At 35.6% G+C, this 18,921-nt stretch overlaps 1 protein-coding gene across 1 annotated transcript in view; it reads left to right on the top strand.

Moving 5' to 3' along the window:
* The window catches only part of atp8b1 (ATPase phospholipid transporting 8B1), a 93,250-nt gene that overhangs the window by 16,123 nt on the left and 58,206 nt on the right, over window positions 1-18,921 (top strand). Inside the window, exon 2 of the mRNA XM_061980835.2 lies at window positions 11,439-11,617. Within this exon, the coding sequence (XP_061836819.1) occupies window positions 11,458-11,617 (160 nt within the window). The 5' untranslated portion in view covers window positions 11,439-11,457. The remainder of the gene's footprint in view (window positions 1-11,438; window positions 11,618-18,921) is intronic.

Below are 18,921 nucleotides of genomic sequence, written 5' to 3'. Positions count from 1 at the left end.
AATGTATCATTAATACCGTTAATCGTTTCATCACTAGTCCTTTGCTATGGCACAACTCGCCTGGACAGTGTTGTTTCATGCGAAATAACATATTTTCTGACGCATAAAATTTGTGTTTGATTTGACTAATTGGGATATCAAAAGGTGTGTGTTTATATTTAGGTACGCATCAGGAGATGTTTTGAGATTTCTCATTAGTAAGCAACATTTTTTGGTTGTTTGACAATTTTCCAATATGATTACTGTCTTGGTCATTTATTATTATTAATGATCCAAGTACAACTTGGCTACTTTATAAGTAAAGTTAGTTTGTTTGTTAGTGGACATACAGCAGAGGTGTGGACTCGAGTCACATGACTTGGACTCGAGTCAGACTCGAGTCATGAATTTGATGACTTTAGACTCGACTTGACAAAATGTAAAAAGACTTGCAACTCGACTTAGACTTTAACATCAATGACTTGTGACTTCACTTGGACTTGAGCCTTTTGAATTGACATGACTTGACATGACTTGCTACTTTCCCCAAAACCCAAAGATGAAAAAGTTATTCGGGAGCGCTCCGTATTTTTCATTGTGTACTTGTCTATCAGCGTTGCGTGTGTCAGCTGGTGTGCTCTAGAGCACACCAGCTGTTGTACTGAGCTCAGTACAACAGCCAATCAAATTAGATCTACTTTGTTTTCATCACACAGCATTCATCCAATCAAATTGCAGGACAACCAACGAAGAAGACATGTCCAAACCACACACCAGTGAACAAAAAATGATACCTAAAATAATTTTGTTTGGGTATAAAAATTACGAGGTGGTCAACACAAAACGGTTTGCAGTATGCAACACATGCGGTTCGAAAATTACTGATGGAGAGGCAACAACTTCCAACTTCGTCCGGCATTTGAAGTTGCACAAAGAACGGTAAGTTTTGAATGTAAGATAACGTTTATTGGCTAAGTAACGTGACTTTTATTTGCTGTGTAGTTAAATCAGTGAGGCTGTAAACTCACTGCTAACGTTATAACGTTATTGCAAACACGGGAATCTGTTGCAGTTCACTACCTTATTCATACTTTTTGTTCAATGATTTTTTTTAAGCAGGGTTACGTTAGTCAATATATCACACGTAACGTTACGGCGGTCAGCAGCACCGCGTATTTTAGCCACCTAAAAAAAGACAAAAATAGTAAAATAAGGGTCAGTTAAAATGTATACTATATTATGAATATGTGTACCGTTTTAGCTAGCTTTCTGACATACTGTTGGTTGTTTACCTCAGTGGTCCCCAACCACCGGGCCGCGGCCCGGTACTGGTCCGTGGATCGATTGGTATCGGGCCGCACAAGAATTTTTTTTTTTTTTCTTTTCTTTTTTTAATTAAATCAACATAAAAAACACAAGATACACTTACAAGTAGTGCACCAACCCAAAACAACTCTCTCCCCCCTTTTGTTCTGGGCATTGAACATGAAGACTCTTCCTTCACTGTTCCGAGTGGCCATGAGAGTCTTGGCAGTGCCTGCCTCCAGTGCTCCAGTGGAGCGAGTTTTCAGCCATGGTGGCATCATACTACGCCCCCATCGTGCACAAATGACTGACAGACTCTTGGCTAATTTGGTCTTTTGCAAATGCAATGCAGCATAGGGCACTGACATATAAAAAGTACAACTTTTTTGTTATGTTCACGTATATGTCATGTTTTTTCAATGTTAACACTTTTGTACAAATAAGTACATTTGCACTTTATTTTTCAATGTGTTTGTTCTGTAAAGGAATGAGTTAATGTTTAAAATGACTGGTTAATAGTGCTATTATAAAGTGCAATGTCAGCACAATTTTCTTTCCTGCAATTTAAAATGCACTTGTTTTAATAAATAAATACAGCGTTTGAAAAGCATACACAATCTGTGTTAATATATTAGTCTGTGGTTAAAAGGACTTGAAAGGACTCGAAACTCAAAATGCAGGACTTAGGACTTGACTTGAGACTTTCCAGTCTTGACTTTGGACTTGACTCGGGGCTTGCCTGTCTTGACTCGGGACTTGACTCGGACTTGAGGGCAAAGACTTGAGACTTACTTGTGACTTGCAAAACAATGACTTGGTCCCACCTCTGACATACAGTATATGTTTTATGTTTAGTATTGTAAGTTTGCTGAGGTGGCTACATGCATTAGAACGCTGAGAAAGTCATTTATCAATGCCCTACAGAGACTGCGGTCGCCATGGTTGGATTTCATTAGTTGGATTCTTGCTGTGAGGAGAACTACTGAATAACCTCAATTATGACTCGACTCAGAAGCAATAGTCTTTATTTAGCACAATTGATTGTAAGATACACAACTATCGAGGAGCTGGTCTGAGAAGAAAGAGAGCAGCAACGTTTATACGTTGTTAATATTCAGTGTTTTATTGTTCATAGTTAATATTGTAAATCCAACTTTTTTTATTTTCATGTACATTTTGGGTGTCCCATTCAGTAAAAAACTGTAAAATTCCATTCCGTTTTTTCGAGGTGGTCTGTCATAACGTTTTTAGATCTCTATCGGACATTGTGACTTTTGGTATTAGTGTTCCTGTAAAAAAGGGACCCAAACACACATACTGTACAGCAGATTTTCACCGCTAAATGTGTGTATATAATTTATACACACATACACATTGACCCTCCCAGACACATTTTTTTCTCTCAATGTGCCCCCCCGAGTCAAAATATTTGCCCAGCTCTGTTATATACTGTTGGCATCACATACAAGTGAGTACACCCCAATTCAGCAAACATTTGATTGTTTCCTCAGAAAGGACAATAATAAAGAATTGAAAGCTACAACTTTAGTCAGTGTACAGCTTGGAAATATATCAACTCCGCACACATACATTTTTCCATAAGTGGTATCCAAATTGTGGCCCCAATGTCAATATTTATTTTGAGCAACATTGTTATCTCGCAGGCATGGAGTTTATTAGAGCTGCACAGGTTGTTACTGGAATCCATGATGATATCAAAAAGCTGGTGTTAGACACCTTGCGCTCCCCCACCTTCCATTTGAAAATGTCCTACAGACATACGCCATAGCTTCTAAAAACCGCAGCTCCTCAGGGCCAGCATCACTCCTACAGCTACCGACAATGCTGGACTGTAGGCAGGATACACTTAGCTTGGTACTCTTGTGTTGTCAGTAGAGAGAAATCCATACAGCTACACATGCTGTACACTGACTAATCTAAAGTATTTCAAGTTATTTTCGTGTAGTATTGTCCCTTTTGGAAGATATACTGTACTGAAATATTGTTTTGGACATGTGTTGTTTGTGCTCACTTTAGTGGAAAAACTGGTGTTTGCATTTCGGTGCACGGGCAAAAAAGCGTTGTGGGTCTTGTTTTCTAACTAATTGTTACCAAAACAAGAAAATCTGTTTGGCCCTCACCGACACAGTAGTGTCGTCTGTCACCGTGCCTCAGGCAATCACAGACACTCACACACAAAAGTCCCATTACCATCACATTAGAAACCCCCATTTAAATAGTATTGTGTTAAAGGTATCCCTGTTTGACTCACTGCAAATTATTTGCCACTTTCCATGACTTTAGATGTTATTTCAAGAAATGTCCCAGCCTTTTTATAGTCATTGACTCTTTAATTTGAGCATTAATTAAAAAAAATTATATTCTATTTAAAAATGTTTAAAATTGACAAAATAACTGTTCAAAGAAGATAGGTTTTCCCCACACATAGAAAATATTGTTTAAAGATTCTGCAACATCCAGAGGATGCTTAATTTAAGAATTGCAAGTTGAATAATGCTTGTTTTCAGAATAAAATACTTATTTCTGCTCGATATACACATTTTAATTTAGGATGTATTATCAAGTAAAATTATTCGTCAATTCAGCTACTGGTAGTTATTTTCACTAGCTTTTAGTTGTTTTTTTTTCTTCATAAAATCTTTTTTTTTTTTTACTGTATCTTATATTTTGACAGCTCTTTTTTTCCAAATAAAACAACTAAAAAATACTTTATAGATTGAACTTAAAAAGTATTAAAAATATTTAAATGGTATTAACACTGCATTATATTATAATCAGGCACACATAGTGCCAGCTGGCAAGTGAACACTATCAGCTTTTTGTTTTTTTTCCATGGAGTGGCATCATTTTCCTTGTGACGTGGTTCATTTGCTTTTCACCTTACCTGTCGGGGCGAGAAATGAGCTACCCCCTTTGTTCTCAGGTTTCACTGTTGTCACTACGCCATGCTCTCATCTGTCCCACTCTGCAGATACCTTCCCCTGCCCCACCCTCCTCGTCGCCATAGTCACTCACGTTCCTTAGCCAGACGCCACCCAACCTGTTTTCTCCATCGGGGTTGCTTGCGATGCTAGCTGTGTTTCTGCTAATGCTGAGGAGGCTGCGTAAATAAAATAGTTTTGTGCAAAAGTGAGGACCTGTCTTAGTACAGTGTTAGTTGGTTGTGATCAGAATGCTAATCACTCTTTCCCATAAATTCATTTATTTGTGAATAGTTTTGACACTTGCTCATAAACACTTTATAATAGGACTGTATGAGAATGTAATTTTATTTTTTTCCAAACAATCCAATAATCAGTCAAACTGTATTCATATAGCACTTTTCATGCACAGGCAAGTTGCAACACAAAGTCCTTTAGATAAGAAAACACACAGAATTCAGGAAAAATGCAACTTTTATGCGTCCACACTTGAGAATAACAAAAAAATTACATAATTTAAAGAATAATATAAAATATATGTAAAAATAAAAATATAAATAGCAAATAAATACATCAATAAAAACATAAAATAGTGAAATAATAAGAAAAAAGATTAATAAATAAATAAATAATAATAAAATAAATGGAGGCAATAATAATGATAATAATAATAATAATAATAATAATAATAAATAAAAATAATAATAAGAAAATAACAGAATAAAAATTAAGAACACAAGAAGTGTTATTAAAAAACGGGGGAGGGGGGAAGCAACAGAAGAGCAAGTTTGTTTTTGCTTTTCATGGTTTTTGCTCACTTTTTGTCTCTCCCACACCGTCTTTTAGTCCTGCCCTCATCACCACCACACACACACACACACACACACACACACACACACACACACACACACACACACACGCTTTCTTGTATTTGGTACCTTCTTGAGACCTCTGAAAAACGCCTACCACTTTATGACCACCCTTTCTAGATATATAAAGATTTGCATTTACAACATTAATAATATATACATACTATGCAAATATAAAAAAGGTAAGCTTTTAGTTAATTATTATTATTTTTTGGTTTGTAATTGGTTCTTAATCTTCATTATTTACTTCAAGTTATTACAGTATGTCTCTATATACATAATTATTTTATTTTTTTCATTAATTTTGGGCACATTTTAATGTCTTACACACACTTGTTATTACATATGTAGGCCAGAGGGGGAGCACTTCAAATTTTTACACACACTTGTTATTTCATATGTTGACCAGAGGGGGAGCACTTTTAAAACCGACACACAGTCAATTTGAAAAATCCTTGCTTTTTGGGACCACCCTAATTTTGATAGATTTCACCACCAGGGGTGCAAATGAGACATTCTCTATTAGATGCAATGGTTTTCCTTATTGGGACCATGATTTATGTCCTAACTTGTTCACCCGGTCCTCATATAGAGGGTACTTTTCCTTGTTGATGTCTCAAGAAGGGTAGAAATACAGGAACACACACACACAAGCACACACACTCACACACACACACATTGCAGTCCTGTGGGAAACACTGGAATTCATATTTCTTAGTTGGCTCATTTGTTCCAAGCAATTATGCTTAATTGTCCTTTCGGAATACTTCATTCACATTTTTAAATTTTTTTTTTAGAATGATCCCATTTAGTTTTACAGCTGCAAAGTGTTGTTTCACTTTCACTCCAGGAAGAACGTAGAGGAACAATAGCGTGACAGCACTCTGACTCAGCAGTTTGAAGTGACTGCGTCATCACCAACGTCGTTGGAAACTACTCTAGATCAGTGGTTCTTTACCAAGTTCCACCTCAGAAAACCCTTGGCTGTCCAAGTACCACCATGATGACCAAAAACTAAATACATTTGCGTAGTTGGACTAAGTATTCATTAAAACAAGGCAGAGGTTTTGGTTAACAAATATATTTAATATTTTGATAACATTAGACGCATTTTGAACAGTAACACTGTGTTTTAATATTGGGAAATAAAACACTTAATTCACAGATGTCAAACTCAAGGCCCGGGGGCCAGATGTGGGCCGCCACTTCATTTTATTTGTCCCTCTAAAGCCTGGAAATAATATGTATCAATAAAGTACTGTAACTTTTCTTACTAAATGTATTCCTTCTTTCTATTTTGGACAGATAAAGATATATGTACTCCATGTAATCACAAATTATTTTAACTTAAATATTGTCTGATTATGCGAAAATATATGATCAAACATTCAAACCATTTTTTTAAATAGAAAAAAATAATAATGATTTCAAAGCAAGTTATTCATCAAATTGTGCAATGTAAAAGTAGCAATAGATTTCATGGTAAAATTGTGAAATTTACTGTGGTTTTTACAGCATTTTTCTCCAAATTAAAAAAACAGTACTTTTTTTTTTTTTACTGTAATAAACTGTGGTGTCGTTTTGGCATTTACAGTAATACATAAAAAAAATCTAGTTGATTTGCGGTAAAAAACAAACTGGCAGCTCGAGTGCCAAAATGTTACTGTAAAATTTCAGTTTTTTTTAAAATTTACAGTAAAAAAAGTAATGTAAATTTAACAGTAAAATTCTGGCAACTGAGTTGCCTTTTTTTTTTTTTTTTTTACCATTAAAAACAGCAGTACTGTTTTTCCATTTGCAGTAAAATACACTAAATTTTGAGGTGAAATTATTGTAACTTACCATATTTTTTTTTACATTCTAGTTAAAAAAAATAAAAATCTATTAATAAAATGCATAACAATTGAGTAATAATAGTATTCACTGTTAGAAGCGGCCCTCTGGGGCCAAACATAACTGCGAAGTGGCCCTCAGTGAAAACGACTTTGACACCTCCGACTCAAGTGATTATTTGGCGTACCACTAAATGGAGCCCGTGTACAACTAGTGGTACTCGTACCACAGTTTGAGAATTACTGCTCTAAATCAAATCAATAATATTAATATAGTCCTTTATCACAAATGCCTCAAAGGGCAAATAATTGATACAAAATAAAAAAGTTTTATAACATTGTTTACAGCTTCTGGCCACTCATTTTTTTTCCATTATCAAAGCAACAATCTTAAAGAATGTGTCTTTTGTTGACTTATTAAACAATGCAGAAGAACTTTTCCTAAGGTGTGGTATGTTGTTCAACTGGATGATGACGGGGGTTCGGCTTAAAAATAATTTCCAAGTTACACTCGTCCATCTCAACCTAAGATGCCATTTTAAATACAAGACAGCTGACAAGGTACAATGAAAACAACACACAGGACAAGTTAGACCCTTTTTCTCAATTTCATAGATCAGGATTTATTTATTAATTATTATTATATTATTTTTACAGCTGCAGCCATTTGTGGGCGTTCTTCCCTAAAATTGTGAAATACATTGTTAGTGTCTGTTGCAATAAATACTCTGTATAATTAAAATTGGGACACTTGTTGAGCAACACTGATAAACGGTCTTCTAAGCATGACTACAAAAAAAAGGGCACCTGAATAAAAATGACTAAGTAAAAGAATATCTTAGTCTTCACATGATCAAACAAAAGAAACCGGACCATTGGGTCCACTGGATTATAAAGCACACTGCCGATGAATGGTCAATCTTTTTTCATATATAAGGCGCACCGGATTATAGGGCGCATTAAAGGAGTCAAATTATTATTATTTTTTTCTAAATGTAAAACACTTCCTTGTGGTCTACATAACATGTAATGGTGGTTCTTTGGTCAAAATGTTGCATGGATTATGTTTTACAGATCACCTTCAAGCCGCGAGTCATATTGCAGGCTACACATATCTCTTATGTTTGACTGCCATAGACTGGTCACACTTATTACACCATGTACCAAATAAAATAGCTTGGAGGTCTGTAAGCAAAACCAGAATTATTCCGTAATTATTCCGTATTCACATATCTGCCATCATATTGCAGTCTACACGTATTTATTATGTTTGACTGCCATCGACTGGTCACACTTATCATTACACCATGTACCAAATAAAATAGCTTTGAGGTCGGTAAGCAAAACCAGAATTATTCCGTACATTAGGCACACCGGGTTATAAGTAGCACTGTCGAGTTTTGAGGGGGAAAAAAATGATTTTAAGTATTTCGTATAGTCCGGAAAATACGGTAAGTTAATTTAAGAATATATACAATTATAGACATCGCTTCAAAATTGCAAATTTTAAGTGCAGAGAACCTCAGAGTAGATTTAAGCATCATTCATGCTGAAGACGACCAAACGTCACAACATCAAATGTACCCAAGGGGACATTCTAGAAATGACACTTGCTAATTTAAGATGTACACCACCTTCTCTTAAAATCTATCCGAGCTTTGTTTTGATATTACTCTCCTGATCAAAATCTTGGGAATTGGGGGAAAATTACACTGAATCTGAACAAGATGGTAAGAAGAGCATCAAAATGCAAAATAATTATCTTACTGTGTCTAACCTTGGAAGCATTTTTTATTATTAGTTTATTATTCTTCGGTCAATGGTCAACAAAATAAACAAACAGTTTTACATTCATAGATTGAAAATGAAAATGTTGCAGACCGAAAGGGTTTAGGCTGAAGTTGAACACTTATAGCGCCTAACCCTATAAACAATGTCAAGTACAAGATGAACTTCCGAAAATTATGAAATGTCTTTTGTACAACATATTATAAATACACATTATACACAATATGAACACTGTTCAATTATATACGCAGTAAAGGCATGTGACATATCCTTGTACCCTATTTATATACTATATACAAAACAATTATACTTCCATTATTATTTATATCCCACATTTAGTATTTTAATTAACATTGATCATAGTATTAACTACTGTGTTGATTCAAGAGTGATATATTTTTTCAGGACATTGGTCTTAAAGTGTTTTTTAAATGTGTGAATGGAACTGGAACATTTGAAGAGATCATCCAAGCTGTTCCACAGTTGAACCCCCCTGACAGAAACACATCTACTTTTTAAGCTTGTTCTTATCTTAGCTTTCTGGAAGACAGCTGAACCTCTGAGGTCATAGGGATTCTCTCTGGGTTTGAACCTCTCCTGTAGACACCAAGGCAGCATGTGGTTATGAGCTTTGTACGTCACAATAGCAGTGTTGAGGTCAACAAGATCATGCAGTTTTAATGTTTTTAATTTAATAAACATAGCATTGGTATGGTCATGATAATCTGCATAATTTACAATTCTAATCGCTTTCTTTTGAAGTAAGAATATAGAGTTGTTTGTTTTGTAATTGTTACCCCAGATTGCAACACAATAATTAAGATAAGGGAGTACGAAAGAATTATATAACATATTAAGAGCCTTTTGATTTACGGAGTTTTTGATTTTATGTAACATAGCATTTTGCCATTGACATCAGGAAGTTCCTGTTGCTAATTCACACATATGCGTTTGTGAATCAAAGGTTGGATTGGATTTTACGACACAGATGTAAAAAGTGATATTCTACGTGCCCTGACTGTCCACAGGTCTGTGTACGAGTTGCGTCCATTCTCCTGATATGTTTAGTTCTTGTGTTCAGAAACATTGTCAGTGTTTATTGAGAACATTTGGTAACTTTTTGAGCATTGTCTATGTGGTGATTTTTGTTAGATGAGGGATATTATCCCATGTGTCGGCATCTTCTTTAATGTGAAGACATCGATGTCAAATGCAGGGATACATTTGATGAGTTCAGGGCTCGGATTTATTGACCAGCATCTGTGTCAAGAACATGCCGTGACCACCCTTGACTTTTTACTTGTTAATGGACGAGGGATGTAACCATACTTGCCAACCCTCCCGGATTTTCCGGGAGACTCCCGAAATTCAGCGCCTCTCCCGAAAACCTCCCGGGACAAATTTTCTCCCGAAAATCTCCCGAAATTCAGGCGGAGCTGGAAGCCACGCCCCCTCCAGCTCCATGCGGACCTGAGTGACGTCAGGTGCGCAACACCACGTAAATCGTTGGCCAACCAAAAAGTAACCCCAGTACGCTATAGCCAACATTCACCAGGAGATGGCAACAGACAAACATAGATCACTATTACCGGTACATTCCTCCCCTTTTAGAAATGTATAAAAGTTACTCAAAAAAAATAAACAACCCACCAAAAAATGCAGCAGCTCAATTAAAAAACTGTACTTAAGCCACATTCTTTTCTTTTTTTTTTTTAGTACTGAACTCTTAACCCTCATTTGTAAAAAATAACATGCTTATTATACAAACAGTATTTGTACACCTTTAACACAGATTTTTATACTGTCTTCAGAGATTCAGTTTTTTTGGTGGTACTCGAAACCTTTCTGGGTACCTGCGAAAGGGTGTTCAGCATGGTTCGAAAAATAGTGACAGAGAATAGAACAAGGATGGACAATTCAACCCTTAACTCAACAATGAGTAGATGAGTGTTATGTGTGTGTATATGTGTAAATAAATGAACACTGAAATTCAAGTATTTCTTTTATTTATATGTATATATATATATATATATATATATATATATATATATATATATATATATATATATATATATATAGCTAGAATTCACTGAAAGTCAAGTATTTCTTATATATATATATATATATATATATATATATATATATATATATATATATATATATATATATATATATATATATATATATATATATATATATGAAATACTTGACTTGGTGAATTCTAGCTGTAAATACACTCCTCTCCTCTTAGCCCCGCCCCCCATCCCCCGATATCGGAGGTCTCAAGGTTGGCAAGTATGGATGTAATATACTGTACAGTGATAATTTGTGATAAAACTCCAGACGGTTAGTAATACCGTCTGTTTTTTTAATTACCGAAAAAACTTATCTTTTTCAATTATCTAGTTGTATTGTCTTATATTTTTTCATCTCTTTTTTGCATTGTGCAAAATCCAGCTGGATTGATTGTAGCTATAGTTGCCTCTGTAGATGACAATCAGCACTATGTTTGTATCGCACTTATGTGGTAGTATTATGGGTACAAAAGCGATGGGTTCAACTTTTAGTGGTAAGCTTTAAACCTGTGATCCTGTTGTTGTTTTCTGTCCAAACTTACTTTTTGCAGGAACTTTTTTTTTTTTAATTAACCACCTACCCATTCAAATTCAACCCAATTGTTTCCTACTGATGTTTAAATATCTGAATTATCACATCTTTTTCAGAGATCCCTACAGTGTCAAAATGAGTATTCGGCGTACAGGCGCCCATCCATCCATGGAGCCCAATGATGAGGTCATGCCATACAGTGATGACGAGACCGACGATGAGCTGGATGTATCCACAGAAGAGGAAGAAGAGACACCAGGTGCACCGCAGCCCCCTGTGGAAATTCGACCCACTGGTGAGGGAATATTTTATTTATTTATCAACAATGGCATTTGACCTTTCTGGGGTTTATAGTTCTTATGTTTGTGTGTCTTATTTGCTTTGTGGATTGCTATTTGGAGTATTGTGTGGCTGGGATTGTTCTCTACAATATTTTTTTGTTTACTGTTAGATATTCATTGTGATTTTTGTAAATAAAATGTAAAAAAAAATAAAAAATACAATGGCATTTATTTTAAATTATTAATTAGTCTAATTAATGATTTAAATACTTTATATTTTTAAATTGTTTTAACAAAATAAAATGTAATATTTTGCACAACATCAGCATTCTTGCAATTTAAATATAAAATATAAATTATTTATATGTAAAAAAAAAAAGATTATTATGAAAGTGTAATTTGTGGGATTACTACGGGTAATTGTATTTTACCACGTGACAGTCATATGAGAACATTGTAACAGGTTTTATTTTCTGTGTCTCGAGAGCGGGGGTGTCTAAACGGTTTTCCAATGAGGTACGGAAACTTTAAAGGATGCTTGGGGCCCCTCTGTGCATTAAATATGCTGAAAAAGATTCAATCATAATGGTACCCCAATTGTTATTAGTAATCCGTTCTTAAAGGTTAGACCAGTGTTTTCTAACCATAGCACCTAAAAAAGATTTCTCAGCTGTAGTCCACATGGGCCGTAGCAGTACCACTTTTCCACCATATGTATTATGACGTTTTTGTTATTGTTTACAAACTCGGGAAATAAGTCCCAGGACACAGGTATTGTTACACCGCCATCCAATGTTTTTGTCTGATTGTGTTTGTAAAATGTGATCATTCGATTAACTTGAAATGGTTAAGTATCAGAATTGGTATGACCAATTTGCCCTTCTAGCTATTTGGTATTAGATCATACTTGCCAACCCTCCCGGATTTTCCGGGAGACTCCCGAAATTCAGCGCCTCTCCCGACAACCTCCCGGGACAAATTTTCTCCCGAAAATCTCCCGAAATTCAGGCGGAGCTGGAGACCACGCCCCCTCCATCTCCATGCGGACCTGAGTCCGCTTTCCCACAATATAAAGAACGTCTACAGTAAAGCAGTCCGTCTGCCGTAAACTGCAATGTTGTGACACTCTTAAACAGGACAATACTCAATACTGCCATCTAGTGCATTTTATGAAAGCACTTTTGTGCGGGCCACACAGCAATGCATCATCAGAGAGGGTGTTCAGCATGGTTAGAAAGATAGTGACAGAGAATAGAACAAGGATGGACAATTCAACCCTTAACTCAACAATGAGTAGATGAGTGTTGTGTGTGTATATGTTTAAATAAATGAACACTGAAATTCAAGTATTTATTTTATATATATATATATATATATATATATATATATATATATATATATATATATATATACATATATAGCTAGAATTCACTGAAAGTCAATTATTTCTTGTATATATATATATATATATATATATATATATATATATATATATATATATATATATACATATATAGCTAGAATTCACTGAAAGTCAATTATTTCTTGTATATATATATATATATATATATATATATATATATATACATATATATATATACATATATAGCTAGAATTCACTGAAAGTCAATTATTTCTTGTATATATATATATATATATCCATCCATCCATCCATCCATTTTCTACCGCTTATTCCCTTCGGGGTCGCAGGGATATATATATATATATACATATATATATATATATATATATATATATATATATATATATATATATATATATATATATATATATATATATATATGAAATACTTGACTTGGTGAATTCTAGCTGTAAATATACTCCTCCCCTCTTAACCACGCCCCCGCCCCAACCACGCCCCCCACACCCACCCCCCACCCCTCACCTCCCGAAATTGGAGGTCTCAAGGTTGGCAAGTATGTATTAGATCAATACACACATTTGTATTTTCGCCCAAAATACGTAAATGTAAAGTATCCAAACAGAAGATTAGGTGCTTTATAATTTTTAGCAGAAGTGTAGATAGAACCATGTTACAACAGAAAGTAACCAACTATTAACAATTAATGAACAATCGTTTTGAGAAAAGAATACAACCGGAAGTTATGTAATATGTCAGCAACAAAATTAAGAAACTTTATAATCCGTTTTGAAATGGTTCTATTATTAATTTTTTTAAATATTGTTATTATTATCATTATATTGTGCTATTTATTTTAGCACATCCCTACAAGGGATAAACCGCGGAAAAACTTCTGAAGGTTTACATTAACATTTTTATATCAAAATGATCATAAAATCGTAAATTTTAACTGCATTTTGATAAACTCACGGACCGGCGACAGTGCTCATTTACTGAGAAGCAAGATAGCACACAAAATAAATTTTATTAATGGTAATACGAGTTTTGCAGGCAAAAAACAAGGGGAACGCGTTGGACGGATAAGTGCAGGGTTATTGTCAATTTACAGCGATACCTCAAGATACGAGTTTAATAGGTTCTGATGCAGCTTGTACCTTAAAACTCATATTGAGAAACATTTTCGCCCATTAAAATTGGTTGTAAAACATGTTATTGGTGGTTGGTAACCCAAAACATCACCATTTTAACATGTAATATGTCTTTTAAAATGGGATATAATGATTAACAGTATTAATGATACACCGTGGTAAAACCCCCCCATGGTTAGTATTCCCGTTTTAGATAAAGATTGACTTTGATGACCTCACGGACTGGCGATAATGTTCATCTACTGAGCACACTAATCACTAGCTATCTTAAATGCTAACATGAATACAAGAGTATATATGAGACAGTGGCTTCTTTACTTCATACCCCAATCTAAACATGTATTAACACATTGTTATATACAGGGAGAAATAGGACACAGACATGTCTAAACAGGACATCACATAAACCTCACATAGACCCTCGTTTTTACAAAACCCAAAACCAGTGAAGTTGGCACGTTGTGTAATTTGTAAATAAAAACAGAATACAATGATTTGCAAATCCTTTTCAACTTATTTTCAATTAACTGCAAAGACAAAATATTTAATGTTCGATTATGAGAAACTTAATTTTTTTTTTTTTGCAAATAATCATTAACTTAGAATTTAATGGCAGCAAGTGTTACTGAGCCCATGTGGTGATATCCTTTACACACCGATGTCGGTTTTTGATGCAATACCGTCTGAGGGATCGAAGGTCACGGGCATTCAATGTTACGTGCAGTGATTTCTCCAGATTCTCTGAACCTTTTGATATTACAGACCTTCGATGGTGAAATCCCGAAATTCATTGCATAGCGAGGTCAGAAATATTTTTAAACTGTTCGACAATTTGCTCACGCATTTGTTCACAAAGTGGTGACCCTCGCTCCATCCTTGTTTGTGAATGACTGAGCATTTCATGGAAGCTGCTTTTATACCCAATCGTGTCACCCACCTGTTCCCAATTAGCCTGTTCACCTGTGGGATGTTCCAAATAAGTGTTTGATGAGCATTCCTCAACTTTCTAAGTCTTTTTTGCCACTTGTGCCAGGTTTTTTGAAAAATGTTGCAGGCATCAAATTCCAAATGAGCTAATATTTGCAAAAAAATAACAAAGTTTACCAGTTTGAACGTTAAGTATCTTGTCTTTGCAGTCTATTCAATTGAATATAGGTTGAAAGTGATTTGCAATTCATTGTATTCTGTTTTTATTTACCATTTACACAACATGCCAACTTCACTGGTTTTGGGGTTTGTAGTACCAAGTACCCTAACAAATTATAACGGAAGAATACAAACATATTTATACACTGTGCTATGAAATGTTTATAATGTTACATCCCTTACTAGTGTATAGGTCAATAAATGCCAAGCTATCTGAAAATACATCCACATTTTAGCTTTGTGTTGTAGGTGACAAAGCAAACTAATGTAATAGCTCTTGATAAATCGTGTTAATAATTAGAATATGCATAAAGCCAATAACAAAAAGTGCTGCGTGTTCTGTTCGGACACTCCTGATCTAAAGCAACAAAGTAGCATGTATTGTCCATTTGGTAAATTCTTCCCTGAGGTGTGGATGTCTCCCAACTCCTTTGAAACATGCTGTGATCCACCGCTATTCACAAAGAATAACCTTGACACCAATATTTTATCAAGTTTTAGACCAATCTCTAAGTTGGCTTTTTTATTTAAGGTCTTTAAGGTTGTTTATGATCAACTTATTTCTTACTTTAAGTCAAAAGTAATTGGGGAGAAATTACAGTCTGGTTTTAAATAACAGCAAATTACTCATTTAAATGTTTTTAATGACCTGTTTTTAGCTGTGCTTTTAGATTTTATAGCAGCTTTTGATAGGTAAACCAAGGCATAGTTTCAACTCACCTGGAGTCATGTATAGCTATCAAGAGTACAACCCTAAAATGGTTCCAGTCATATTTGACCCATGCAAGTTTTTCTGTAAACCTAGGGCTAGACCAGGGGTCAGCAACCCACGGCTCTCAAGCCGCATGCGGCTCTTTAGTGGTTTCCTGGAGCATTTTTAAAAAAGGATTTAAAATGGAAAAAGTTGGGGAGGGAAACATTTTTTTGGTTTTAGTACGTTTTTTGTTTGAGGACAAACATGACACAAACCTTCCCAATTGTTAGAAAGTCCACTGTTTAATGTATTTGTGTGTATGCTTCACTGATGAGAGTATTTGGTCAACATTGTTTTGTCCTACTAATTTCGGCGGTTCTTGAACTCACCACAGTGTGGACTGTGACGCAACAGTTTGTTTACATGTAAAATCTTCCACTCCTTCTTTGTCTCATTTTGTCCAACAAAAGTTTTATGCTGTGCGTGAATGCACGAAGGTGAGCTTTGTTAATGTTATTGACTTAATCAGACATATTTGGTCAGTGCATGACTGCGAGCTAATCAATGCTAACATGCTAGTTAGGCTAGCTGTATGTACATATTGCATCACTATGCCTCATTTGTAGGTATAGTTGAGCTCATTTAATATCCTTTACTTTTACCCTCTTTGTATATAGTTTAGTTTTGCATGTCTCATGACACTTATCTGTATGTATTGGCTGCATTTCAGATAGTTGTTTGTGTGCCATCAATCAATCAATGTTTATTTATATAGCCCTAAATCACAAGTGTCTCAAAGGGCTGCACAAGCCACAACGACTGCCTCGGTCCAGAGCCCACATAAGGGCAAGGAAAAACTCACAACCCAGTGGGATGTCATGTGCCATGTTGTTCCAGATCACAGCAAACATTACCTAGCTGTCTAAAGATTGTAATAAATCTATTAAAATAAGACAGCAATGTACAGAGACATCCTGGATAAAAACCAACGCTTCCCATCCAACCTGATATAGCTTGAGAGATGTGCAACAAGGAAGGGTGAAACTGCCCAAAAATAGGTGTGCCAAGCTTGTGGTATTGTATTAAAAAACACTTGAGGCTGTAATTGCTGCGTCAACAAAGTATTGAGCAAACGCAGTGAATAATTATGTACATGTTATTTTTTTAGTTTTATTTTAAATAGATTTTTAAAAAGCCAGGCTACCATGACTACTCTGCAGACCTGTCTGCATGATTTACAGGAATGGCTGGATAACAATTGTTTATACTTAAACAAAAATAAAACATAATTTGTGGTATTTGGTCAAACAAACCCTCTACACAGACATGACAGTGCTATTTGTCTTCTGTCCTCCTATTGCCAACCATCCGCTTGAAGCTTTGTGGTTATTTTTGACGGCCTGCTTAAGCTGGACAAACACATTAGCTCTGTCATTCTCAGGGCATTCAATCAATCGCAACTGGACTGTTTGGTTTGTCTTAGGAAACGTTTCGCCTCTCGTCCGAGTAGGCTTCAACAGTTGGTGCTCATAGACTTAGATTGGTTAGATCTAGTCTAGCGGCTGGTGCCAAAACCCAAAATATTTATACTCCAAACCAGGAGGATATGCCTGGGCAAGGATGGTTTACCTCTATCGTAGTGGGAAAAACAACCGTTTTGATGCAAACGAGCAATCCTACTGTCAAAACCAATGACAAGTCACCATTGTTAGGTTGTTATCGCTGTGGATCGACTTCTACTTGTCCAAAATAGTCAGAATCCCCCACGTAAGGATTCCATTCAGTTGTAAACAAATGGCATTCTAGTCACCTTCTGTTACCAGAATGTTTCTAATAACAGGAGTTAGAAACATTCTGGTTGATTGAATGCCCTGAGATTACAATGACCTTGATTAATGAGAACATTCATAGACATATTTGGATCGGATCGGGCGCCGATATTTGCCAAAAAATGCGTATCGGCAAGGCATGGGAAAATGCCGAACCGGATCCAGTTTTAAAAAAAAAACTCCGGTCCGTGTTTTCCAACGCACCGATTTAAATAATACATTCCACTTTTCTGCTGCTCCGTAATTTTCGTTCCGCATTTTCCAGCACACCTTCAACACATCCACAGGTCTGTGGAATCTCACGCAGTTGCTTTTAGCTGCTGGCATTACACGACAGGCTCTTCTCACTCTTTCCTGTGTCTCCCTCTCACAGACAGCGAGCGCACCTTCTTACACACGTCACATACTGTCATGTCATACGTCACATACGTATACGTCCTCCCCGAGCAGAGAGGTAGCAGCATGGCTAACGTTAGCTGTGATGCTAGCGCAGCCGCTAAGGTGCGCACCTGCCACGCACAAAATCAAATAAAAAAATAAGCGCATAACAATTTTCGACACACGGACACGACAGAGAAAACCGTTTTCGTCATCATTGTTCAAATATTGTAATGTCTGTCGAGACGCTTATCTCCATTCGGTGCCACACGCCCACACCATCAAAATGCTGAGGCAAAAATTTCCATATCAACACCGTCTGAAAAAATTAGTGATCTATTTAGTTGTGATTTCCTTCTCTGCATGAAAGTTTAAAAGTAGCATGTATTAATGCAGTATGAAGAAGAATGTTTTAATGTAGACATGCAAGCCTTGAAAGAAAATTTTGAAAATCAAGACTACATTTCCTGCAAATAAGTGCATTTCTACCCTATATTTTAACTTTAGATTTATTCTCATATCAAACTCTTTTGGCTGTCTTTTTGACACTTACATCCGGCGCCCCCCTCCACACCCCGGATTATAAATAATGTAAATAATTCAATGTGATTATCTTGTGTGATGACTGTATTATGATGATAGTATATATCTGATAGTATATATCTGTATCATGAATCAATTTAAGTGCACCCCGACTTAAACAAGTTGAAAAACTTATTGGGGTGTTACCATTTAGTGG

The sequence above is a fragment of the Nerophis lumbriciformis genome, linkage group LG20 (assembly GCF_033978685.3).
Source record: "Nerophis lumbriciformis linkage group LG20, RoL_Nlum_v2.1, whole genome shotgun sequence".
NCBI lineage: Eukaryota > Metazoa > Chordata > Actinopteri > Syngnathiformes > Syngnathidae > Nerophis > Nerophis lumbriciformis.
Note: the sequence above shows the minus strand (reverse complement) of the source record. Positions and strands in the feature narration are given on the sequence as shown.